The following is a 27600-nucleotide window of genomic DNA, read 5'->3' on the forward strand; positions in this document are numbered from 1 at the left end:
TTTCTTTTTACATGAGTATAAACTTTCTTTTTTGGTGCATTTGGAAAGAGCAGTATTTGGTAATTATACTATTAAACTGCATTAAGTTACTTGTACATTATACAGGTTACCAACAGGCAGATTGCTTGCAAATCTTATAATCCAATTACATTGTTGAGGATTCTTCAAGTAGTAATTCATAAGTATATCAGGGATTTACAATAGTGTGTGTGTGTGTGTGTGTGTGTGTGTGTGTGTGTGTGTTGCATGTGATTTGAAACCTTTTTACTGCATGTTGTCAGCTTGTTATGATTTGTTGTGTCATCCATGTTAATACTGCTAAATAACCAATATAAATCCTTGATGAGTGGACACCCCAGAATAATGAGCAATCATTTTGGTCAGAGCCATTATTCCACACATATGGTCTTTTTATTTATCTGTCTTAATCTTGAAATGGGAAAGAACTGTATATAGGTTGACTGTGTCTGATTGAATGTAACAGAACAGACCATTCTGGTGCTTAGTGGTTGGGTTAATGCCATATTTTAGGTTAAGGTTTTTTTTAGCATCACTTTGGTGGGTGAGATTACGTTACCAAATATGTTTATAAAACATTTTTTAAGCATCTTTCTGTTTTTGTTTTCCCTGATGAAGGAACTGTGGCAACGTTTTCTGCTCGAGCTGTTGCAATCAGAAGGTCCCTGTTCCAAGTCAGCAACTATTTGAGCCGAGTCGAGTGTGCAAGTCATGTTACAGCAATCTTCACTCCAGCCTGGAACTGGAAAATCCCATCACTGCTACTTCTAACTAGGCAATCATCCATCCTTCCACAGAGAATGAGGCCAGCCATGTATGAATCTGCTGAAAGAGCAAGTTTAACATTGGACAACAAGCTACCCATCTTAGTGACTGCCCTGTTTTATCTACACCACTCTACATACTTTAATTTCTGTTTATATAGGAGCAGTGTTTGGATCTTGATGGAGAAACATCCTGTGCTTTCCAATTTGTCTAGGGCACTTCAGGAGATCAGAACATCATTTCTTGAAGGACTGAGCACATCAATCTTAGAAGTGCAATGCACTCTTTTCATGGATAAAATGTGGCATATCTGCACCTTTACTCCACATTATGGAACACATAGATGTTATGCAGTTATAGTAGGGGAATGGCACATTAAGTGTGAAGCAAAAGGTTTTTTTTTTTGTGTTTTTTTTTTTTTTTTTTTTTTTTTTTTTTTTTTTTTTTTTTTGTTCCCCTTGGTACTCAGGACAGGGCTGTGGTGAAACAAGGCAGTGAATATACTGATTGTAAACTATAAAGAAAATGCTGATAGTACACAAATGGTCAGAGTAAACACTGGCTCAACAATAGATGCATCAAGACCTGGTGCATTTTATTGCATGGTCATCTCAGCTATCCAATATTTGTGTGCTGGCACTTTCTTTATAGGGTTTAGTGAAGCTTCTCTGTACTCCACAGTTTAACTGTGTTCAGTTAAATAATCTGACCAGCATAGGGAAATTAGCCATGTCTTAAATCCATTAACTGAGTGAAACAGCCATCAAAGGAAACCTTTTGTGAGCAGAATATGGAGGCTGCCATTGCCGACGTCTCATAGTGCAAATGCTAGTTGCCTAGCTGTCATTCTAACCCTTTGGCTTTAATATATCCCTTAACACAGAACAAGGTATGCAGATAAGTTCCAATTTTACTCCGAGTCACTGACCTGGAGAAAGCATGCATATCAGAAGAGCCAAAGTATTTAAGTGGGTCAAAATAACAGCATGCAACTGTCATTTTCAGAAGGAAATCACAATTTGTCTCCTAGGAAGGGTTTACCTTGCATCTGTTTTTAAGGTATTTTGAATCTCTAGTGTAGCTAGCCTACCTTCATCTCAGCCTGAGGTGTCTGGTCCAGAACCTTGTTTTGAAAAGCTCTGACATGCAGCAAAAGGCAACTTTGTATTACAAATACAATTTACCAGACCTACTATCTACTTTCTTGCAGCCTCCTAAAAGAATACCTCTGCGTTTGCTAGTTAGCACACACTGCTCTGAACATGGGTTCACCCTAAGCCTGTGTGTTTACATTTGTTCATCCAACAGCTGTAACCTGCTGCATTTGATGCAGGAGGCCTTCTTGCCTTGAGGTCATTCTGCAGAACTTCTCATTTTTAATACAAATTTGTTTTCAGCTACTTTTGTAAGCTAGCAGCTAAGAGTATTACCCCCAAGTGGGAGTTTGAAAAATAAGCTTTTTTTTTTTTTTTTTTCTCCTGTATTCCCCTTCCCAGTTATTGTGCTATTTTGCAGAGACTCAGTGTTATGCTGCGAGAATGTTTCAGCACTTTTTAAAATAGGCTCCACAGGGTGATAAGAATAGGTATCATAGACTACTTTTTCTTTAGTAACCCTTAATCTAATTTTGTGGGGGGGGGTTTACCCCCTCTTAGTACTTGAGCGCACCATGGATTACAATCAATGAAATCTGTACGTTATCCAATGTAGAGCCTAAAACATTTTCTCATATATATATATATATTTTTTTTTCTTTTTTTTAGTACTGTGGAAATGATGCCATGATAAAAGTATTTGAAAAGGCTCAAAACAATTAAGGATGTATTAAGGACAATTTATTTTGCACTTCATTATTTTTGTATAAATATTTATTTTTTTTTATTTTTTTTTTCTTCCCCACCCCCACTGGAGTGCACTTAATTAGCAAACCCATGTTGTGATGTGCCCTGGGAGGCACCAGCAGGGGATGGGAGGGCTAATGAACTAATAAGTGGGGGCAGTAGGATAATGTTTTCTCTACTGCAGTGCAGCAGGACCCCAGTACAAAAGCCCTTCAGCGAACACAGGGCTATGAATGACCAGAAAATGTGCTTGAAGTTGCTTGAACAACAGAAACTTTGATATAAGGTAGTTCACCTGCCTGAGAACTAGGCATTTTAGGTTCACCATGAAGACATTAGGATGTTTTGATGCATAGTAGCAAGCCATGAATATATTATGGTGTGTATATAAATTTGTAGTATTTAATATAATTTTGCAGCTTAAGATAGCAATTTTGGGACGATCACAGCATAGAACATGCTAAAAATAGAAGAGGCTGAATGGATTCATGACAGGGCAGCAGCCAGTTTACACACAGAATGAATTTAATGAATTGTGGGTAAGTTTCTCTGAGAGAAAGAGAAGGATAACAAAATTTGACTGTAGAGTGCACCACTTATACTGTTGGTGAACAAAGGGTGTATATGTGGGTTACATTTTAAAAAATATATATATACTCCACCTGGTGGTAAAGGTTATTAACATCAGATAAATGCTGCCAAGCTCAGTCCAGCTCTGTTGCTGGCATCAGCAGCATTCTTAACAGGTCCTAGATTCAACACAGCAGAGCTTAGTGATCTGCCAACATCCCACATACTCTGGTCGGTTAAAGCACTTTTTCCCCATTTTGCTCTTCTGTTCTTTGTTGTCTATAAGGAAGCTGACTTCTTAGAATGTGTATATATAAACATATATATATATAAACGTTCTCTCCCTTCTATCAAGGCGATTAAAGAGCTATTTTTTTTCTTTTTTGTGTCAAAGCAAGAGGTAAATCATTTTTAGCATTGTTAACTATATAAATAAAAGTGAAATAAAGTTGAATTGACATGTTACTGGCTGTAGTGAAATATATACTGTAGGTGTGTGATTTGTATGTTGCTTTTGCTGCCAACTGTCTGCTTGGGTCCAGTGGCCCTTATGGTTTCTGTGGGCCTGTTGCTGCTATTTTGTTGCCCACCTCTCAAATTATTGCTTGTGGATGTCCCATAACACAAGAATAAATTCCTGTTTCGTGTTCTATGCCATTGAATTAAGATAACAGGATTTTTGATGTACCTGTAAATTAAATATCTTGAAGTACAAGGTATGGGCTCCTCCTTTTTTTGTAATCTCCTTATTGATTGCTAAAAAAAAAAAACTTGGAACCTCATGGAATGGGTAGGGTCATATAGATGCACATTGGACGGTCCCTGCAAAACGTTTGCCAGGGTCCAAGCGCCTGAACCCATTGTCTAACAATCGATTCCTGCATCCTTCACTGTACTTCAAGATATGGAATTTACAGGTTCATTGCTGTACTCCTACCCTGCTTGACTTGAAGTGGGCACCTGCCTGGAATGTGACCTTTTGAATGCTACGTTTCCCTTGTGGCCCTTTCCAGTCTTCAAGCACTAGTAAAAGCCACAGAGCACTTTCCAGATCCAGAACTTTGGTATTGAGTAAGTACTGTTTATGAAGACTCCCTCTGTTTAGTAGGATGGTTGGGCTGTGCTCTGGGAGCTACCGCAAATTTCCCTCTATTGCCTGGTTTCCACCCAACGGGTGATTGTCACTCCCTCTTTGTGGTAATGTCACCATTCTTTATTTTCCTGCCAATCAATTTAGAGGAAGCAACATCCTGTTGCTCCTGTTTTTTTTTTCAAAAACAGGACATCAAATTCTGCTCCATTCCTACTGCCCACCTCCAAAACTTAGATACTTAATTACATATACGCATCCTACAATATAAATATATTTTGCATTGCTTCTTCAGGATAAATGCTGCATTGTAGGTACAATTGTCATCCAAGAACAGGCAAAATAGAATCTGAAAAAAATTATAAATCTTTAATAATGTACACATAATGGAGAAGGGGGGGGGGGTGAAATAACAAAATAGTCTTGCCAAGATAGACTCATGCAAAAAGAGCTAAGGAGAACTCCCAATATTGTCCGAGTCCCCCTACTCTGTGTCTGCAGTAGAGACCCCTGATTACAAACGGTTTTGTGGGAAATTCACTCAATTCCTCATGGATACTGATTACAGAGGCTCTAAATTTACTCCTGTGCTTTCCCTTGCTATGTTAATCTCTGATCTAGCAGAAGCAATGGAACAAGTCAGGCCAGTCCTTACAGTGTTTTTGAGGCAGTGCAGTCTCCTGCTGTCACCTCAGAATTACTGCAGGTGGTTTTAGCCCTTATTGATGCAGTACATACATCTTGTATTAAGATAAGCCTGCTGTTGCAGCTGTAGGAGCTTTAAATAGATTTTGTAGAAAGGTCTTCAGCAATTGGGTCTTTCAAAGTATTCCTGTATGTGGACTTGAAGGATCCTGGCTCCCACCTGACTTTGTTGGTACAACCTAGGTAAACCTTGGGGAGACATACTTGGACCCCAAGCTGTGTAGACAGCCTGTAGTTTTGCTCCAGGCACTGGATCCTGCATAGGTGTTAACACTGGCACTTAGTGCTACATGTAGTGGGCTGCAGAGTGCTATACAGGTCCAGGCTGGTGGTATATCCCTATGGAACCCAGTCCCTGAAAACCCTTGCAGGGATATACACACCTGGGATAGGCAAATCATGGCCTTTTCCTATTCAAAAGTTTTAATGAAAGCTCTTACAGTCAGTAGGTACAATAAGAGCAATGTCTAAATGAGAACTTTTAAATTCTTCATGCAAGAAGGGCTAGCATGTAGACAAGCAATTGCAGTAAGAACACTACAAAATCAACAGTACCAATGACCTACAGTAGGTGGTACACCATGCCTTAAGCAACAGAGAAGAACGAAGACCTTGCCCTCATGTAGTTGGAGGAAAACTCAGAGCTCAAAGAAGGAGCAAGAAAGACTCCCCAAATTGGGGCTCAGGACTGCGCGAAAACAAAGGGGAAGAACCAAAGAAAGGAGGATGGGTAAGGGGAGTCCCAGGGGCCATCTAAACCACCATGTCCACAGAGGAAAATATGCGATTCAAGAAGAAAGTCTTTTCAGGCTTGATGAAATATGTGCAACAGCTTACAGATGCCATTACCCTGAGCAGTTGTGGCTTTCATCAGGCTGATTTGAGGTGAAGGGGTAGCGGCGTTGCACATTTGGCTTCCTATACTGAAGTGTTAAGTCCCCAGGAGGGATTCTTTGAAGTCTGAGGGGATAAATTGGTCCACCCATGGCTGCCAGGTTTTATATACAGTGCTGTGAAACCGTATTTGCCTTTTCCTGATTTTTTTTTTTGTACATTTGTCACCTTTTTTAAATGATTCAAATTTTAATATTATGCAAAGATAACCCAAGTAAATAATAAATTAAATCATCGTTTTTATAAACTGCAATTTGTAAGTGAAAAAAAGCTGTCCAAACCGGCCTTTTTCTATGTGAAAAAGTAATTGAACTGTGATTAACCACTTTTTTGTTTTGTGTGTGTGTGTGTGTGTGTGTGTGTGTGTGTGTGTGTGTGTGTGATCATGGAAATTTTGTATTGTTGGTTGAACTTTAAATGTGTCATATATGAGTGTTATTCATATGTCTCTCCTGTGGCTTAATTAAAGCTCTGAAGGCTGCAATTGGGCCATGCGCATGTACAATGTATGTATTACAGTACTCAGCTTGGTAATGGATGAGATGGCAGATCTGCGCTTATAGACCGGCGTGTATACCACCACGGCATTCGATGCGAATGCCGCCGGCGGTAGGCCGCGGGCCTGTATCCACATATCAGCAGCATAGTGCCGCAAGGCGCCAAGCAGTACGAACTCCACGTGTAGGCTTATGCATATCTTACAAGCCATTACCAACCTGAAACTGTATCTGGATGGATGTGTTTTAATAAAGATCGTATTGGGCCCATCCAGATACAGACACTGTTTAACCTAAGGGATGCTTGTACAGAGAATTTACAGACCACTAGGAGCTAGGACAGGAAGTATGCTCTCCATAGAGGGCTCATGGGGGGAGGGGAGGAAGCCTGCTGACCTCAGAGGGCTCATGGGGGAGGACCGGTGATAGATAAAAGGAAAGGCTATGCTCCAATCGGAATGTACAGCCTGTGCATAGGCACTCCCCATTGCATTGTTCTGTGGGAGGGGATTGACCTTATTCATGTGGGGGACATGTGTGTGTTTTGTAATAAAACCAGAGGCTGAGAATGAAAACTTCCTCTATGTGAATTCCAACAGCAACCTGAGAGTGTCGTGTGATCATTCCTGGGTAACGGAGCTCCAATTCCCCACATCTCAACAGAAGCTAACCCAGTTGGGGGCGCATGAATCGTGTAGTTTAGCTGCAGTCGTGGTAAGCAAGATTTGCACAGCTTTATGGGGGATTTCTGCGCATCCAACTGCGAGTACTCACGGTAAGGAGAAATTTGTTAAAAGCGAATTTCCAAGACTGTGTGTGGTGTGTTGTGGGTGGTTGGTTGTGTGTGTGGTCTTGGAAATTCGCTTTAACGAATTTCTCCTTACCGTGAGTACTCGCAGTTGGATGTGCAGAAATCCCCCATAAAGCTGTGCGAATCTGGCTTACCACGACTGCAGCTTAGCCCCAAGATTCCTGCGCCTCCACCTGGGGTTAGCTTCTGTTGAGATGTGGGGAATTGGAGCTCCGTTACCCAGGAATGATCACAGGACACTCTCTGGTTGCTGTTTGAAAACTTCCACTATGTGAATTCCATCTCACCCTCTGGTTTTATTACAAACACACATGCCCCCCACATGAATAAGGTCAATCCCCTCCCACAGAACAATGCAAGGGGGAGTGCCTATGCACAGGCTGTACATTCCGATTGGAGCATAGCCTTTCCTTTTATCAATCACTGGTCCACCCCCCATGAGCCCTCTGAGGTCAGCAGACTTCCTCCCCTTCCCCCCATGAGCCCTCTATGGAGAGCATATTTCCTGTCCTAGCTCCTAGTGATATGTAAATTCTCTGTACAAGCATCCCCCAGGCTAAACACCAGTCTGTACCTGGATGGGCCCGATACGATCTTTATTAAAACACATCCATCCAGATACAGTTTCAGGTCGGTAATGGGTTGTAAGATATACATGAGCCTACACCCGGAGTTCACACCGCTTGGTGCCTTGCGTTATGAAGTCCATGTGGTACTATGCTGCTGATATGTGGATACAAGCCTGCGGCCTTCGCATCGAATGCCGTGGTGGTATACACGCCGGTCTATAAGCGCAGATCTGCCATCTCATCCATTACCGAGCTGAGTACTGTAATACATACATTGTACATGCGCATGGCCCAATTGCAGCCTTCAGAGCTTTAATTAAGCCACACGAGAGATATATGAATAACACTCATATATGACACATTTAAAGTTCAACCAACAATACAAAATTTCCATGACATTCCCTCCTGTTTTATCATATGCTTCTCGTGTCCCTTCTTGATCTTCTTCAGCTTGATGGGTGTAGTCTCACCAACTCAAAGAGTTGGTCTTAGACCAGAGTTCCTGTAGTTGTCCCTGAGAATAAAGCTCCACGGGGTACCTGAAACAACAAGACTCGACGCAAACAGGCTTGATTGAAGCAATGATCCTCAAGAGTGTTGGAACCTTCACTACAGGAAGGCTCTTGCAAAAACCACAAACAGACTTGTGGTATGAATAAGGCTTGTGATCCCATGGTGGTCTGGGGAGATCCAGCAGCAGATTCTCAAATTGCCCCTGCAGACGGTGCCACACAAGGCTGGTCTCGACCCAGACAGTTTTCCAAATCGCAGACACAAACCATGATGAGGCTTGAAGCTTGCTTGGAGGTCTTGGAGAATGTGGTCTTCAGGGAGATAAATTAGAGGGAAGCCAGGACTTAATCTGTAGAGAAGGTGGTTGGTTGGTGAGGTCTTCCTCCGATCAGTGGTTGGAGTGGGATCCCAGGAGCGAGCATGGAGATGTGGTCGTCTGCCCGAGCTTGGCTTACACGGTCGATGAGGCAACAGGAACATCTCACCGCGGCATATAAGAGGCAGAGGAAAAAGAGAAGCATCAGGACATACACTCCCACTTCCTTCAACCAAGATCCGATGGAGAACAGGAAATCTCCCAATCCTCCCAAACCCTTGAACGGATTCCAACCCTCACTAGCTATAGCTCTAGCTTTTCCCTGTAGTTCACTAACTTTGTCCATATGGGCCTGGACCTTGTCATCGGTGTCTTCTATCCAAGTACAACAATCCTCTCCGATGAACTGACAGAACCCCCCTTTGGCGGCTAAAAGATAATCAAGGGCCATCTTCTCCTGAAGCACTAAAATTCCCATCTGCTGTTGTTCTTGTGCAATTTCTCTGACAGCCTCTACGGTCTCGTTAAACAAACTATCCACGATGACAGAAAAATTGTTCAGACGCTTCATAAGTTCTATTCCCCAACCTGTCCATGAGGGGAACCAAGCCCATGCTTGGTCTCCCTCAGAGAACAGCTCCCTGCGAACTCTCCCTGCCATCCTTACCTTCTTGTGGACCATCAACTCTTCATGATCCATCACTACATAGGATGCGGGGACTAGCTTTATGAGGGCACACGAACCTTTCGCGTTCTGGGGAAATGTTCTATAGGCTGCCGAACCACACAGAAAATAGTATGGACCTGTCAGAGCAGAGCAGGACGAGTTCCTCGTTCGGCCTCTGGCACTGAGCAACAGTTGCACAGACTGGGGGATTGCTCCCTCAGTCTGCACATCACATCCGTCCTTCCAACAAACGTGGTCTGGTCGGTCAGTGTGGTTACTCAGAAGGGAAGTCTGGTTAGTCAGATTGACAGTTATACCTCCCTCACAGGTGGTAGTCCCAGCAAACTTGTTACCTGTGCCAAAGCTGATGTTAAAGCACACCTGAGGGCTGTCTAGCTGTCCAGTTACCTATAATGGACTGGTGAGGGCCCTACAGGAGCTAGAGCTAATATTGGTGCTAAAACTGATGTTACCTGCTAAAAATGTGTCATTAAGTTCTACCGACAAATGTCTACGTGGGGGCTGACCAGGGGTCCCTTGCTTTTTCATGCCGACGCGGATGTCATATAGGGCATGAACAGCAGCCATTGCGGACAGGTGATGACTGGGTGGGGGCTTAGAGCATACCCAACAGTTGGTTTTGTTGGTGGTTCTGGCTAAAGGCAGATGCATTTTAAATAAAAGGTTGGGGTATTTGCCATCTTTTCCTCCTTTCACACACATGTAAGACATACAAACAAAAAGAAAAAGGAAAATGGCACCCCTCATTCTCTGGTGTAGCTGAAAAGCTTCTTGCAGTGGCTTGCGTGCACCCAGTTATCTCGTCCCTCGAGCTTGAGTGAGGTAGGTGTCGTCAGCTGGACTTGGTATGGTCCGGTGAACCGTGGCTCGAGTCCGGTTCTTTGATGTTTCTTTAGGACGACCCAATCACCTGGCTCAATAGAAAGAACACCTGTTATTGCATTTGGATCGGGGAGCGATTTGCGAACCCGATGGTGTATCTTCTGCAGCTCCCGTTGCAGAGATTGCACGTAACCTGTAAACTGTGAATGCAAAGATGACAACTGTTGAGGAAAGTACAACCCTGTTTTGGGAGGTCCCCCAAACAACACCTCGTAGGGTGACAGCCCATGTGGTTGCCGAGGGGCATTCCGGATGGAATAGAGGGCAATGGGGAGACACTCAGGCCAAGGTTTTTGGGTATTGGCCATGATTTTGGAGATCCTGTTTTTAAGGATTCCTTTGAGACGTTCAACCTTACTGCTACTCTCGGGGTGATACGGGGTGTGTCGCCGCTGACTCCAGTTCCACCAAAGAAATGCAGTTGTGTCCTTTTGGAAGAGAGGTTAGTAGTGGACAAAAGACATGTTAGCAGAAGAGGTGTTAGTATCGTTAGTCGGGTTGTAAAATTCAGCACTGTCGTTGCTGTCCCCCCCCCCCCCCCCCTTCTCATCTTCCAACACAGGAAGAAGAGAAGCTGGGTTAAGAATAGTGCATCGTTTGATAGTGAGGTTAGTAGGGGTTAGGAGGGCTTTCCCCTGAGAGGGGTACCTTGCCTTGGATGTCCTGTTTTTGCAAGACCGTTCTTGCTGCACTGGTGTCGGTGAGGCAAGGGAGGGGATATTTTAAATCCTCTAGAAAAAGATGGACCTGGGCCGACACCGATTTGTCAACTTCCTATGAGGATTCATAGGAGTTACTTACCATGGTGGTCACAGGGGCGGAGGACTCATCAGGAATGAACTGCCACCGACCTTTAGGTAATTGGGGACAGCTCCTTCTCATGTGCCCCGTTTGGTGGCACTGGAAGCACCTGGGAGGGGGCCTATCCTTCCTGTGACCCAGATCCCTTGGTTTTTCATGTGGGGTCTGGGACATAAGAACTTTGGCCTTGTCCTGTTTTCTTCTATCCATTTCCCTCTCTATTGCCGCAAGAGTGGAAAGGATAGCAGGGATAGACATCTCATTATATTCGGGTCGGGCCAGAACCAGCCTTTCCCGAATTTTAATATTGATGCTTTCCAAAAATTTGGCCCGCAACAGAATGTGCGTCGCGGTCACCTTTACCCCTTCAGTTGGAGCATCAGGTCCAACTTCCAGATCCGCATCCAGTGCTGTCTGCTTGAGACGGCGCCAGAAGCAGGCGCTTTCCTCATTAGGACCCTGGGTGAGCTTCATCATGTCCGTAGTAGAGGTAGCACCATACATTTCTGGAAGCTTTGCCTTTAGCTGTGCACAGAACTCTTTGCCCCCTGAAGTCATCTCCTTATGAGTGGTTATAGAGCACCCTGCAATCACTGTACTTGCCACTTCCATGCCCGCCTTCGCCCGCAGGATCTGCGCACAATCTGACCCGCTCATACCATAGCTGAACTGGTTTTGTCCAAACTTTCGAGCAAATCCTCTCGGATTGACTCGATAGTCCGGGAGCTCAGCCAGAATAGTGCGGATCTCTGCCGGGGTGAAGGGGACATGTCAAACTACCCGTTCCCCTAAAGTCCGCTCCCCCTGTGCATTGGGAGGACCTTCAAATTGCTGCACCCTGACTGGATAGGCCTCGGTCCGGGAAGAGTGCAAGGGCTGCCACAGCTTCATCGGTGGGCTTAGATTAACCACCTCACTTACTGCACCTTCAGGTTTGAGGTCCCTCAGATCAGAGTATAGCTTGAGGGGCAGGGGTCTGATCAGTGGCTCGTAGTGCTTTGATGCAATCCGCCCTGTTTCTTAACCGGGTGTCTATTCCCCTTGATTCACAGATCGTCTGCAAATCGGTTGTTGAGAAGACTTCGTAGTTGGAAACAGAAGGAGCTGGGGTGAAGCAGGGAGAAGGGAGAGGTAGAGGCTGAGGCATAGATACAGAAGACACGGAAGGTACGTCAAGAGTGACGGCACTAGCAGAAGAGACAGGTGCAGTTATACTTCTCTCAGCCACTGTTGGTTGTTTGGGAACCCCAGCAGACCCTGATCCTGCGTGCCTTAGTAGAGTCAGCCCTGAAAGAGCTTCCGACACCAGGTCCTCCTGTTTTATTCCCTCTGGAGGCCAGGTATACATCACCTGGTTCTTCCGGACAGACACCAGTTTATGTATGCCCTGCTTCCCTAATCGGATTGACCTGTGAAGCCATAGCTGTGCGATCTCTGGTTCTGAAGCCTGCATTCGTGGTTCAAATTCAGAGATGAATTTTTCCCACCTCCATGCGTCAAATGTACCTTCCCGGGGAATTTCCCATCTGGTACCCTTCGACCATTTATTCCTCCTTTGGAGGGGTTCTGTAGACTTCCCCCCCAAACTCACCTTCATCAGTTGTGCAGCTGTCCTTACCCTGAAGAGGGTTGGTTCCCCCTCTCTCTTCATGGACTGACTACTGCCCATCGTGACTAGTCACTGGTATATATCCCGCGTCCGGGTACCTGTTTACCCCCTGGAGCACTCGGTGGGATCCTACCGAGAGGCCTGATTCCACCACTTTCCCAGCACAGTGTAATTTATGTGATTCTTATCGATCACCCGAAGCGCATCAAGTGGCGGTCAGACTGAGAGCACACCTCCCACTCCCACAGCGCAATTTATGTGACCACCCGAAGTGTTTGTGGTAACCAGGCTAAGCGTTACACTTCCCTGGACTGCCCACTCGCACGGCGTAATTTATGTGGTTCTCATCACCCACTGTGTTTGGCAGGCCACACCGCACAATGATGAAAGTGGCTTTTCTCTCCCTGCACACAGTAGCTAACACAAGTCAAAACAAAAAGAGGGGTTCTTGGATGTTACTTAGGGGGTCACTGGTTGGCCGGAAACCTGCTAACTGACCTTTAGGAAAATTGTGTAAAGAAAAAAAAACTTCCCTAATACACACAGAAAAACCCCTTTTCAACCTGAAAAACCGTTAAAAAGGACAAAGTGGAGCCTTATGAAAAACACGGGACGTTTCGCAGTAAAACAATTACACAGAGGTGAACCGAAAAACTGCTCCAAAAATAACCCTGGTTGCTGACGCGAAAATCGCTCCTACCAGCACCGCTAAACGATCTGCACTACACCTGCGATCTTCGCTGCAACCACCTAAAAGCGTTTACACAAAAAGTCTGCTGGACGTGAAACACGTGATGCAGCAGCTTAAAACAAACCCGCTTTACAATAAGGAACTACTTTTAACAAGAGAAACACGATCACTATACAAGAAATCTATGCGCAAAAACCCAAACTTCACCGCGCTCACTAAATGTGGAACACGTGAGGGAAAAACTCGCTTAACACACTTTAAATTGGCTGGCAATACGCAAATTTAAAGTTAAAAGCAAACAACTTAAACTGTAAAAATTTGTATTAAAAATACAATATGGGTCAAATGCATATAGAAAGCTGCATACACATTGCATAGAGATCATTGAAACTCAAAGCGAAACTTGTAAAAAGGAATTGTGAAGAAACCACATGGCAGACACAAATGGTTGCCAAAGGAGCACGTGGTTAGTCAAGAAAATGGCCCCCCACAGAGAAGCACATGGCAGACACTAGAATGGCCCCCCACAGAGAAGCACATGGCAGACACTAGCCTCAAAATTGCCTCTAACCTCTTACATAAAACAGGCTTTTGGACAGAACATACACTGGACAATTACACAACAATATACAGTACACATACAACACAATTTGGCACGATCACAGAACAGACATAAAACACCAACATATCACACTAACATGCACATGTAACAGAGTACAGACAAAACACTGCACAGACTACATACACACAAAGGTCTTACAACAGTTAACAATTAACCTAAACCTTTCAGCACTGTAATAATGACCTCACCTGGAGGGGGGTAAAGCAATTACCACAGTACCTACAACCCGCAAATACTTACCTAACACTATGCAACAACTTTTACCCGCTAAAACATATACCCGTTTAATTTTTGGTTGGAAGATTTTTAAACTTGACCAAACCTAGCCAACCAAACCCACCCCTCTACTGCTCTCAGCAGAGAAAAACCCTCGTCTTTCACCCACAAATCAAGATTTTAGGATAAAGGTCCTTGCTAAGCGGAATTCACGTTAGCTAACAGAGAGCGAAATCAGCCACACGAACGCGCAAAAAGCGATCCTCTTAATAGCAGAGAGACCTGAAATGTGCCGGCATACTTTTTGCTAGTTCATGATGGCTCATTCCCCCCTCGTACTCGGTTAGCTATCCCAGAATTCGCGTTAGTATCCACTGGCTCGCCAAACTGTCTTAGAAATTCGCTTTTAACGAATTTCTCCTTACCGTGAGTACTCGCAGTTGGATGCGCAGAAATCCCCCATAAAGCTGTGCGAAACTCGCTTACCACGACTGCAGCTTAGCCCCACGATTACTGCGCCTCCAACTGGGTTAGCTTCTGTTGAGATGTGGGGAATTGGAGCTCCGTTACCCAGGAATAATCACACGACACTCTCAGGTTGCTGTTGGAATTCACATAGAGGACGTTTTCATACTCAGCCTCTGGTTTTATTACAAACACACAAACGCCCCCCACGTGAATAAGGTCAATCCCCTCCCACAGAACAATGCAATGGGGAGTGCCTATACACAAGATGTACATTCCGATTAGAGCATAGCCTTTCCTTTTATCTATCACTGGTCCTCCCCCATGAGCCCTCTGAGGTCAGCAGACCTCCTCCACTCCCCCCATGAACTCTCTATGGAGAACATATTTCCTGTCCTACTAGCTCCTAGTGATATTGTGGTGGTTTATGTAAGGATATATTCTACTTATATTGGGCGTGTCCCTTTCCCTTAGATGAAATATTACAGTGCCTCCAGCCCTTAAAATACGGCAAATATTTAGTAAACCAATAATTTGGACACCTTGATAATTTGATCACCACTTATTATTATACCTTGAATTCTTTTAGCCAGTATGATTTCGTACCATACACACAAAATTTGCCTTATAATAGATAAATATAAAAATTTATTTATGTACAAAAATTATATATATATTAACACAAAACGCAAAAGACTGGTGATAAATGAATATTGGTACACACAATCAAAGATATACCCTACCAATGTAATACACAATAATAAGGTATCTAACTAATTACATCAATATCACAATTTTTAAATGATCTGATTAAAATTAAATTTATTAATAACTAATAATTTCGAGTATCTCAAAGGTTATATTCTCACAAACCGTGGCCATAGGATTGAAAGAAGATATTCTCTGATAAAATATACTCTAATTATTAATATTTAATAAATTATGAAATATGAAAAAAAAATATAATATGGCACCAAACAATTTTTAACAGTAAAACAGGATCTCTTTACATATATATAACTACCCAATATAGTTGTAATACGCTAAGGTAATTCTATGACTCTACAACAGAGGAAATAGGCAATGTGAAATTAAATTAATAGTCTCACCACACCTGGAATTCAGACTATGAAACTCTCCCGTGGATCAACTGGCAATGGAACGCCTTTAGAAATGATATTATAGGGCAAGTGATAGAGATTTAGTATGGGAGAATGTAGGAAGTTAGGAGTACAGAGGTTTAGCAATTTAGTGAAGTTTGAAAGGATGGAAGAGGGGTGATAGAGAGGTCTCTTCAGATGTCTTCCGATTTTCTTCCAATGAGGTCTTTCTTCAGTCAGGTTTTTTTCTTTTGATGAGTCTTTTTTTTTCTTAAAGGTACATGGGCTTTTATATCAACTAATCCATTGTTCTAAGATACCTTCCCACCAGGCCTCTTGATTGGCTAGTTGAGAAATGTGTGTACATAAGCTATTTCTCACCTGCCCGCCAGATGGCAGTCATGTATCATAGAACAATTTGAGTATTTGAGATGACTCATACCTCTGGTGGAATTTTAAGGTAATTTCAGGAATTAAATATACGTCTTTTTCCAGATATATAAGTGATCATACCTATAATATTCTAAATAGGGACCATGGAATATATATGTATATTCAGTTATTCCTTCTTGAAATACCATCTTGTCTGTTTCCTGATAAGACATACAGCTGAGGCTAACTTACAATATATCTTACTTTTCATCATCTCAATACTCAAGTTAGTGATATATAATTCCCATTGCTGAATATTTGGTGGTGTGTGAAACCTATTCTTTATAACATCTCTAGATACTATGCTTTTGTAGTAATATCTTTGTAGTTAGATACATTCAATTTTTAGTCTTAAATGTCCTGAATTTAACTTCGGTTTCAGAATCAAACATTCCCATAGGTGGGAAAGGCCCTCTGTTTACCTGGCTATTGTGTTGGAGTCAGGGTAAACAGACATTTATACTTGCAACCTTGGTGGACAATAGCATATTGTGATAGTTTGAGAGGTCTGTTAGTTTCATTACACTTTGCAAAGTTCCGTGTGAGCTCTCAGACAATCGGTTTGGTTCCTCTATTGTCCTGTCCAGACCTTGTACAGTTGCAAGAAAAAGTATGTGAACCCCTTGGGATTATGTGGAGTTTTGCATGAATTGGGCATAAAATGTGCTCTGAACGTCGTCTAAGTCACAACAATAGAAGAACACAGTCTGCTGAACATAATACTACACAAACATTAGATGTTGCCATGGTTTAATTGCACATAACATGTAAACATTCACAGTGCAGGGAGGAAAAAGTATGTGAACCTTTGGACTTAATAACTGGTTGACCCTCCTTTGGCAGCAATAACCTCAACCAAACGTTTCCTGTAGTTGCAGATCAGACCTGCACAGCAATCTGGGGTAATTTTGGAGCACTCCTCTTCACAAAACTGTTTCAGTGTAGCAATATTCTTGGGATGTCTGGTGTGAATCGCTCTCTTAAGGTCATGCCACAGCATTTCAATCTGGTTGAGGTCAGGACTCTGACTGGGCCACTCCAGAAGGCGTATTCTGTGCTGTTGCAGCCATTGTTTTGTTGAATGACTTGTATGCTTTGGGTCATTGTCCTGTTGCATCTCCCATCCTCTGCAGAGCTTCAGTTGGCGGACAGATGGTTGTACGTTTTCCTGCAAAATGTCTTGATAAACTCTGGAATTCATTTTCCCATCAATGACAACAATCCGTCTAGGCCCTGAGGCAGCAAAGCAGCCCCAAACCATGATGCTCCCTCCGCCATGTTTTACAGTGGGGATGAAGTTATGATGTTGGTGTGCTGTGCCTTTTTTTCTCCACACATAGTGTTGTGTGTTCTTCCCAAACAACTCAATCTTGGTTTCATCTGTCCACAGTATATTTTACCAGTAGTGCTGTGGAACATCCAGGTGCTCTTTTGCAAACTTCAAACGTGCTGCAATATTCTTTTTGGACAGCAATGGCTTCCTCCGTGGTGTCCTCCCATGTACTCCATTCTTGTTTAATGTTTTCCTTATTGTAGATGTGTCAACAAAAATGTTAACATGTGCCAGAGATTTCTGTAGGTCTTTAGCTGACACTCTGGGATTCTTCTTTACCTCATGCAGCATTGTGCGCTGTGCTCTTGCAGTCATTTTAACAGGACGACCACGCCTAGGGAGAGTAGCAACAGTGCTAAACTTTCTCCATTTGTAGACAGTCTGTATTACCGTGGACACATGAACATCAAGGCTTTTGGAGATACTTTTGTAACCCTTTCCAGCTTCATGCAAGTCAACAATTCTTGATCGTAGGTCTTCTGAGTGCTCTTTTCTGCGAGGCATGGTTCACATCAGACAGTGCTTCTTGAAACCAGTAAACCCAAAACAGGTGTGTGTTTTTTAAGGGCAGGACAGCTGTCAGCAACACATCCAATATCATCACACTGATTGGAGTCAAGGTTGGCTCACTCCTGGCTCCAATTAGCTCTGGGAGAAGTCATTAAGCTAGGGCCTCACATAATTTTTCCTCCCTGCACTGTGAATCTTTACATGTTATGTGCAATTAAACCATGGCAACATCTAATGTTTGTGTAGTATTATGTTCAGCAGACTGTGTTCTTCTATTGTTGTGACTTAGATGACGTTCAGAGCACATTTTATGCCCAATTCATGCAAAACTCCACATAATCCCAAGGGGTTCACATACTTTTTCTTGCAACTGTATATGTTTACCTGCCATCGAAGTCTAAATAATGGTGTTTGACCACCTGTAGAACTTCAAATAGTATATTGTCTCTAGGAGGAAAAAAAAAAAAATCCCTTCACCCATCGTTTACATTTCTCTAGCTGGATGGTCATTCGACTTTTCAACCAAGACAAATTAACCCTTAACGTCCGGCTATGCGGACTTGCTGTTATATAGGATTATGCCTTGATAAAATCATGTTTTTGAGATGTAAATTCAAAAGACCCACAACAAATCCCCCTTTTTTTGGGGTACAGGCACGTGTAGATGGGTGTCTGTGTCGCAAAACATGAGTGGGACTTTTGGCTAGGGTGATCGTTCGTCTTCTCCGGTGAAGTGAATGAAATACACAAAAAAATTTTTTTTAATAATAAAATGGCAGCGGTTATGCTGGTTGGTCCTCAACTTGACTCGGCGTCTTTAGATGGACACTTCTGATGACGATCCTGGTCTTGTGATGAGGCCGGCCTGGCCTGGCACCTCCACCTTGGGGTCCATGGGTCCTCCGCACGACAAGTCTCTTAGACGGTCTCCTAGGCGGGTCTTTTCCTCTGGACTGGCCCTTGGTGGCCTGGGACATCAGGTTATCGTCTCCAGATCGATCTCTGGCATCTGGTCTTTCCCACAGGACATTATAGCTTCCTTCTAGGGTCTGGTCATTGACACCTCCGATCGCCGGTCTAGTCATCGTCTGGGCCTTCCTTTCTAAATTATTAAAATGAACAGTTTAAGTATTGGGTATATACAAACTTATATTACTGGATCCTGTAAGGAAAAAGATGAATTATATGTTCCAAGGAAATTTAAGAATGATCTCAATATCTCCAGATCGGAACTGGTGGGTCAGTCTTCCAACAACTGCAATTGAGACTTCGGATGGCAAGCACGTAACTGGTTGATGTGCACCCATCTATCACTGATTTCACCATACCGGGTAACCTGCAATTTATATGCGACCAGAGAGATTTTATCAATGATAGAGAACGGACCTTTCCAAGATGGAAGGAATTTCCGTTCCTTGATCTGGTCTCTTGCAAAGTTGTATAGATAGACCTTGTCACCAATCTCATATTCCTTCTTGGAGGTTTTGAGATCATAGTATGTCTTAGCACTAGTTGCAGCTCTTTCCAAATTTCGCTGGGCAAAAGCATATTGCAGATGTTTACGTAAATCCTCTATGTACTGGTGTGTGGTGGTGGCATTGATCAAATTTTGATCTGTAGTGCGATATAATAAGTGCTGGGGCAGTACCATCCGTCTACCTGTCATCAGTTCAAAAGATGACATTTTTGTAACTGTATTCGGAGTAGCCCTCAACGCCATCAGGACCAGTGGAAGTTTGACATCCCAATCTTTGCCTGTTTCCTTAACAAATTTTTTAAGAACATTAACGATGGTCTGATTGTATCGTTCTACACCACCACTAGAGGCTGGCCGATGGGCGATATGCAATTTCCTTTTAACCCCCAAAATTTTCCACAATTTGGCCATCACTTCGCTAGTGAAGTGCGATCCTCTATCAGACTCTATCCTCTGTGGGAGACCAAAACGTGAAAATACATGATTTATCAGCAATGCAGCACATGTCTCGGAGCTATTATTTGGTGCTGGTATACACTCGACATACTTGGTGAATAAACATGTAACTGTTAACATATACCGATTTCCTCGTGAAGATTTTGTTACGGGCCCAATAAAATCCATTTGAAGGTCTGACCAAGGCATACATATCCCCCTTTTCTGGAGAGGTGCTCTGTGAGTTGGCTTGGTAGGTTGAAATTGGGGACATATTAGGCAACCTTGGCAGTACTCCTTCACATCACGTAACATATGAGGCCAGTAGGCATAATCCCGCAGGATCTCATACGTGATCTTCTCTCCACGATGACCGGAAGTAGGAGCATCATGGGCATGCTGTAGCATCAAACCTCTAAATTTAAGTGGGACGACCCATTGTTGTATGCCACCCTTTGAGGTTCGTATCAACAATCCCTGGTATAAAGAGAATTGGGATTTGGATTTCATTAAAATACGTAAATCCTCCTTCCCACTACATACTTCCTTATTTATGGGATTTTGGTTGGGATCTTCTATATGACTATAAAACAAGCCAATTATTGGGTCTTCTTTTTGGGCAGTAATTAAATCCTCACTAGGAGAATCGTGACTCCACTGTATTGCATTTGGATCACCAGCTGTTCTGGCCTGTTGCCTGGTGACAGCTTCAACCTGTACGGTACCTAAAAATTGATCAATGTCTAACAGTTCACCGGTGATTGCCCCTTTCTTGGCTAGAGAATCGGCCAGATCGTTCCCTTCTTTCTCGGCACCTAGAACCTTGGAGTGGCCTTTGGTCTTCTTGAAGTGCAGGGTGATATCATTGGACCTTACCAGTTCATCGATGTGACAAAAGAGCTTACCATGTTTCACGGGTTTGTGATTACTCTTGTTCATGTTGTTTCGCTTCCACCTAGGGAAATACTCCACAAAACTATTCCTGACATAATTGGAATCGGTTATGATGGCACACTCTTTAATGTTGAACTCTATAGCCATCTCAACTGCTCTAAGGATTGCAGTAAGTTCAGCAACCTGACTGCTTTTTGGTCCAAGTTTGTATCCCACAGAAATTGGGGTGACACCTTGGGTACAAACGATTCCAATACCTGCCACTAGTTGGAGCTGTTCCCCATCCTTGTGATGAAAAGCACAACCATCCACATATACACACGGCAGCTGTTTACAGTATTCTTCATCATAAACCTTGTAGGGAGAGAACAGTTGTTCTTCCAGAAAGTCAGTGTCTGGGGCCTCCATAGCAGGCGTAGTTGCGGAACAATCATGGAGCTCGGCTAGGCCCTGGGCTACTGGACTTTCCTTGTTCTGTTTGTACCGAATTTCAAGTGGCCACCCTTGCAAAGACAAAGTCCAAGCAGTGATGCGGCTATTAGACACATTTCCTCCCTTGATACGTTCACTCTTTAAATACTGTAAAGGCTGGTGTGCCGTTTCAACAATGATTCTCTCTCCCTGAATGTAACTGCGAAAATTCTGTAATGCCCACACGGTGGACAATAGAGCTTTTTCACAGTCACTGAACTTTACTTCAACCGGGGACAAAGTTTTACTGGCATAGGCAATCACCTTACTGACATCGTCACGTTTCTGGTAAAGAACGGAACTCATACTTACCTGCGTAAACCCTGTCTCTAGATAGAAATTTTTACCCCCTTCGGGATATCCTAGACACGGCGCTTGTGTGAGACGTTCCTTTAACTCCTTCATGGCGTCCTCCTGTTTCTTACCCCACGACCATCCGACATCTTTCTTCAGTAGGTGAAGCAACGGCTTGCTTATCTCGGCGTAATTATCAATAAACTTACGCGAGTAGTTTACCATACCTAGGAATGATCTCAATTCTTTAAGGTTAGTAGGGACTTTACAGTTCAGAACCGCCTCAACCTTCTTCTTTTGTGGGTTCAAACCTTCAGCAGTAACTTCATGGCCTAGGAAGTTCACCTTCGTGCGACACCACTGGGCTTTTTGTAAGGACAGTTTAACTCCTGCTGATTTCAATTGGCCCAAAACATGCCGAAGTTCTGTAATGTGTTTTGCCATATCCGTACTTTTGATCAGGATATCGTCCACATATGCCAACGTCCCCCTCTCAAAGGCGTCTGGCATGGCCTTGTGCATGAACACAGCAAATTCATGTCCGGAATTTATGAATCCGAAAGGCATTCTCACCCAACAATATTGTCGATTCCCAAAACTGAAAGCCAGTTTGTATTGGTCTTCCTCACTCACCTTAATGGTCCAATACCCCTGTGCACAATCCAAGGCTGTAAAAACCTGGGATCCTTGGAGCTGGGCTAGACACTGGTCTATGTATGGGACAGGCCATCCTGACATGTACACACGTTTGTTCAGCTGACGGAGGTCATCGCACAAACGCCATTGTCCATTGGGTTTTAAAATACCCAGGATCGGGTGGTTATAGGAGCTGTGGATGGGCCTAATTATACCCCTTTCATGTAACTTCCTGATAATCTCAGCTAGAGATTCATAGGAAGCTAATGGTAACCTATACTGTCTTACGAATACTGGTGGGGCATCTGGATCTGTTTGGATCCTAGCGATGTGTAGGTCAGTAGTCCCACAATCGTAAGAATCCTTGGCAAAGATCTCTTGGAATTCAAGGAGAAGCTCTCGGAGCAATTGTCGGTCGAGATCACTGGCACACGCGTCGGCGAGGGCCACCATCTCTTCCACTAACTCCTTTAATCCAGGAAAGCTTTCCGGCTGACCTGTCTCATATGCCTCTTCAAGTTTTGTGGTGAGGTCATTGGGTATGTGATGTGTGTGTGTGTTCTCCTGCCATCCAGGTTCTTTGGGGTACTCTTGTTCTTTGATTGGGTGATCAAAGACAATTGATGTCTCTTCGATTCGACAGGTGCCATCTTTAGAATCGAATGGATAAATGGACTCTATGGTGAAAATACCCTCTGGTAATGAATGGAATGTTTGTTCAATTAATTGTTCCTCCGACAAATATTCATCGGGAATGAGTCCAATCACCTGGTTAGTGACCCCAAAGGTGTAATATTCAGTCTCTACTGCTAGACCAATAAGGGACTCTTTGGGTAAGACGATGTCCTGATTGGACAGATTATGTACGTAAATGTACATCGGGGATTGATGTGTGTTGACTAGGGGCGTGTGTGTAATGTTCAGTCCTTCCCCCTGCATTTTATGGGAGAGGCATACTAATGCATCTGACCCCTTCAGTCTATGTCCCTTTTTAACTTGGATGGGGAGTATGAAATTATTTATGCCCTTAGGAATTGTAATCTTTTGGGCTACCTGGACTTCAACAGCATAAGGCATCTGTTGCTGGGATTTTAAAGCGAAGTCCAGATTTTGGTATTTTTCGGGGTCCCCCTTTAGTCGACTCCATAAACAGTCATTAATTAGGTCGACCTGCATTGCAAATCGATGTAACACATCGTTGCCAAAATAAATTTTAGTTTGGGGACTATCCAAGACTAGGAACACATGGGTGGCTGTTTTGTTTCCTACAGTGACGTTTAAGAGCCACCTAGCCATTGAATTGTGATCATCAGAGTCATCAATGGAGTCTGAAATCCAATGACGCTGAGGTGTGGAGAAACGGATCATTTCCATTTCGGTCAGGTGTTTTATCAGCCCATGGCTTACAAAGCTGTGTTCCTGTCTCAAATCTAGTTTGGCATATTTTGACCTATTAAGACCATTTATCCGCATGGGGATAAACAAGTCGCTGTCAACCCTTTCAATACCTGTCAAGAATTGGGTATGATCTCCCCCTTTTCTTGGTTTATCCTCCTGATGAAAAGATATCGTAAGGATGTCATCTTGGAGGGAAATATCTTTTATTTTATCTTGGGGAATTCTAAAAATGTGTTCCTCATCTCTTCTGATAGGGTTATGGTCATCAGGTTTGATAACCGTTACATCAGGAAGTTGACTGTTCCTGAAATGGATTTCTAATGATCCAGGCCTTTCTTCCACCAGGTGGCAGTGTTGTCGGGAATGGGGAGTTTTAAGTTTCCCATATTTAATCGGGGTATTTACCTGTGACCACAGTACTTGGTTCACACAGTCAACTATTGTGTTCAGCCTTTTTAGGAAGTCCATCCCAATTATCATGTGGTGCTGGGAGATGCTGGCAATGATGATGGGGTGTCTCAGTTCCTTATTACCCAGTTTCAGTTTAAGCCAGGCGGTACCCATGACTTGTAAAGGGTCTCCACCTACACCAATCAATGAGCTGTCAAAGCTTTTAAGTCTCGGCTTGGTGGGCATGACATTCGCCACTTTATCAAAATGTTCCTGTGACATGATGGTTGCTTGGGATCCAGTGTCTATTAGGCCGACAATAGAAAGATCACTGGCATCCTGCACCTGTACTGTGGCATAATATCGCCCATCAGATTCAGTCAGCTCACACATGAAATTGGTGTGGTTGAAGATCTGTGGGCCCTTCAATGACATATGACTGGCTCTTATCTCACCGCATGTGGTGGACACATCACCCTTATCCTCCCTGGTGGGATTCTTGGACTGTCTCAAGACAGAAGCACAACTAGAAGTTGGTGCTCCGTCTGGCTTGTCAATCCTGACGACTTCCGATGCCGCGACTATATTAGGGGCAATAGATGGACACTGAAAAGCAGGAGAATCGTTAATAACCAACAAATGGTCCCCCTTTGCCTGAGAACTAAATTCTCTATTAGTAGGCGTGTCAGGGACGGGACACACATCTCCTGTCATTTGACTCAGTGTTCTCCCCTGTTGGTTTAAGGCTTGGTTGCCTGTTAATTCTGTGACCCTTGGTTGGTCACAGGAGCTGCTCCTAAAAAAGGATTGGATGAAAATTGAGTGACAAGCCTGTCCATTTGTTCAGCCATTTTGCTGACCTGTGCCTCTATTTGCCCAATACGCTCAGAGGAGTCATTCTGTTGATTTTCCCTCTTCCTATACTTACGCTTGTATTTTGGACGGGACTGGTAATGAGACTCAGAGTCAGAACTACTGCTCTGGTCCCGACGCCATTGTTCTCTTTGAGGTTTTGGGGTCTCCCTGTCATTAAGGGGAGCCTGGGGTACTGTATCCCCCCTTTGAGCTTGAGGGTGTTCTTGGCGTGGAGGAAATCTTTGGAAGTCAGAGTTCTTATTAAAATTGGGATTCTTATTGTAATTATGGTTCCTATTGAAATTGGGGTTCCCATAAAAATTCCCATGTTGGTTTTGGCGAGGATAATAGAACCTCCGAGGATACCATTGCCCCCTTTGATTCTCATCACTGTACTGGCCCTTACCATACTTTTTATTCTCACTTCCACTACCGTAGTTCCCTGGCTTTTGTCTATCCTTTCTCACCCACTGGTTTTGGGGTGCAAAGTTATGGACCTCCTTCACTTGCTGGGTTTGAGGTACAAATCTAGGGGAACCATTGGTTTTACCCCCACGGACTACTTCCGCATATGATTTCTTCTCTGCCTGCAAATTTGGATTTGGAGGGGAAACGGTAGTGGTTGCTACTATCTTGGGGCTATTTTTGGGTTCTCTTTTTATCCCGCCCTCACTAGACTGTTGGATTGAGAATAAATAGTCACTCTCTCTCACCAACCAATCAAGAGAGCATCCTTTTCTGTAATCCTTTGCAAGTCCCAATTTTATGTAAGCAGGTAATGCTTCATAGAATAGGGTCTTGAATTCTGGCTGGTTAGGATTGGGATCCTTTTCAGCCAGGAAATAGGCATTTCTGAGGACAGCCAGAAATTCTGCAGGGCTTTGGTGAGGACCACACTTTAAATTGTAGGCCGCAGCCTTGGCAGAGGTTACAGTTTTATAAGGCCCAAATTCCATGTGGCACTTATGTTTAACCTCTCTCCAGGGCTGATTGGAATAGGCCCTCAAGGTATCAAAGAATTGCCGGTATTTCTCTTCAAACACCCATGGCAGCAATTCTATTTTGGTGTGGTCATCGTTAAAGCCCAGAATTTCTAACGTCTGTTCATATGTTTTCTTGTGTTCGGTGATCTCAAGGGACCCTTTCTTAGAAAACTTAGGAACAGTGTCCTTCAGGAACTTAATGACCTTTGGGGTGTCATATCTCCTGAATGACCCCTGGGATTTCCCTTCCTGCCTATATGAAACCTCATACTTTTCTTCTGAGCGCTCTGGAGTGTATCTTAGAAGCCTAGGAGGCGACCTATATTCTGACCCTGCCTCACTATCAGGTACTTCACTGTGATGCGGGTATCTCCGCTCAACAGCCTCCTGCTCGACTGGGTTGGTCCGGTTTTGGACCCCAGAATTTATTTGGGCCGTCAACCTCATAATCTGCTCCTCCAGAGTTTTCTGCTCAGATTTTATCAATGTAAGTTCTGACTGGTCATGCTTATCCCCTGGGTGAACTTTAATTTTAACAGGAGATAACCTTTCTGATCTGAAGTACTCCACCTCATCTTTTAAATCCTGATACTTCTCTTGAAGTTGTTTTAATTCCTGAAAATTTCTTTCATACAGGTCCTGAGCACTTCGAAAGTCTCTGACCAATCTATCATAATATTTCTGGGATTCGTCTAAACTAATACCGGCATGACCAAGCTTCCCTTTCAAAGACTCAATGTCCTGATTTCTGCTTTCTAACAAGAAGCGGGCTTCTGACAACTCTTCCCTTAAAGTTATGGTTCGCTGGGCAGCTCCAGCGGTCATGAACCATAACATGGGCCAAGCTTCTAGGAGAAGTCTGTCACGGCTTTTATCACTTTCTGCTCCCGCAAATGCTATTAAAAACCCAACAACCTGGCCCTTTTGGTTGAACAGGTCCTCAAAGGTGCTCATAGCCTGCCTTTTCTCTTCATCCACGAATTCATTATTGCTATCCCCCAAACTTAATCTCTTGCGGAGGTAATCTATTACTCCACATTCAACATACTTCTGCCAAGCACCGGCAGCTTTCCGAGCTGGCTTCGGAGTTTCTTCCTCAATACCTTGAGCCACCATATTTTCCTCGTTATGCTTGGAAGAGGTGGATCCGTGATTACTGGATGCCATTTTGATACAAAATATATGTTTGACCAAGTGTACAAATATACAATCACCAGTGCGTTTTGTATTATGGTACGATTTCTATGGCTCTCAGCAGTGCCTCCAAATTTATCCTGTGGTGGTTTATGTAAGGATATATTCTACTTATAAAGGGCGTGTCCCTTTCCCTTAGATGAAATATTACAGTGCCTCCAGCCGTTAAAATACGGCAAATATTTAGTAAACCAATAATTTGGACACCTTGATAATTTGATCACCACTTATTATTATACCTTGAATTCTTTTAGCCAGTATGATTTCGTACCATACACACAAAATTTGCCTTATAATAGATAAATATAAAAATTTATTTATGTACAAAAATTAAATATATATTAACACAAAACGCAAAAGACTGGTGATAAATGAATATTTCGTACACACAATCAAAGATATACCCTACCAATGTAATACACAATAATAAGGTATCTAACTAATTACATCAATATCACAATTTTTAAATGATCTGATTAAAATTAAATTTATTAATAACTAATAATTTCGAGTATCTCAAAGGTTATATTCTCACAAACCGCGGCCATAGGATTGAAAGAAGATATTCTCTGATAAAATATACTCTAATTATTAATATTTAATAAATTATGAAATATGAAAAAAAAATATAATAT

The 27600-nt window shown here is 43.1% G+C and overlaps 1 protein-coding gene across 4 annotated transcripts in view; it reads left to right on the top strand.

Moving 5' to 3' along the window:
• MTMR3 (myotubularin related protein 3) overlaps positions 1-3659 on the top strand; it is a 120260-nt gene extending 116601 nt beyond the window's left edge. For all 4 annotated transcript variants that reach the window (XM_089655459.1, XM_089655461.1, XM_089655462.1 and 1 more), the window contains one exon: positions 637-3659. In XM_089655459.1, coding sequence (XP_089511585.1) covers positions 637-793 — 157 coding nt within the window. In that variant the 3' untranslated portion in view covers positions 794-3659. The remainder of the gene's footprint in view (positions 1-636) is intronic.
• The last annotated feature ends 23941 nt before the right edge of the window (positions 3660-27600 follow it).

The sequence above is a fragment of the Staurois parvus genome, unplaced genomic scaffold (genome assembly GCF_062004578.1).
Source record: "Staurois parvus isolate SC_StPar_1 unplaced genomic scaffold, SC_StPar_1.0 ptg000840l, whole genome shotgun sequence".
Taxonomy (NCBI): Eukaryota; Metazoa; Chordata; class Amphibia; order Anura; family Ranidae; genus Staurois; species Staurois parvus.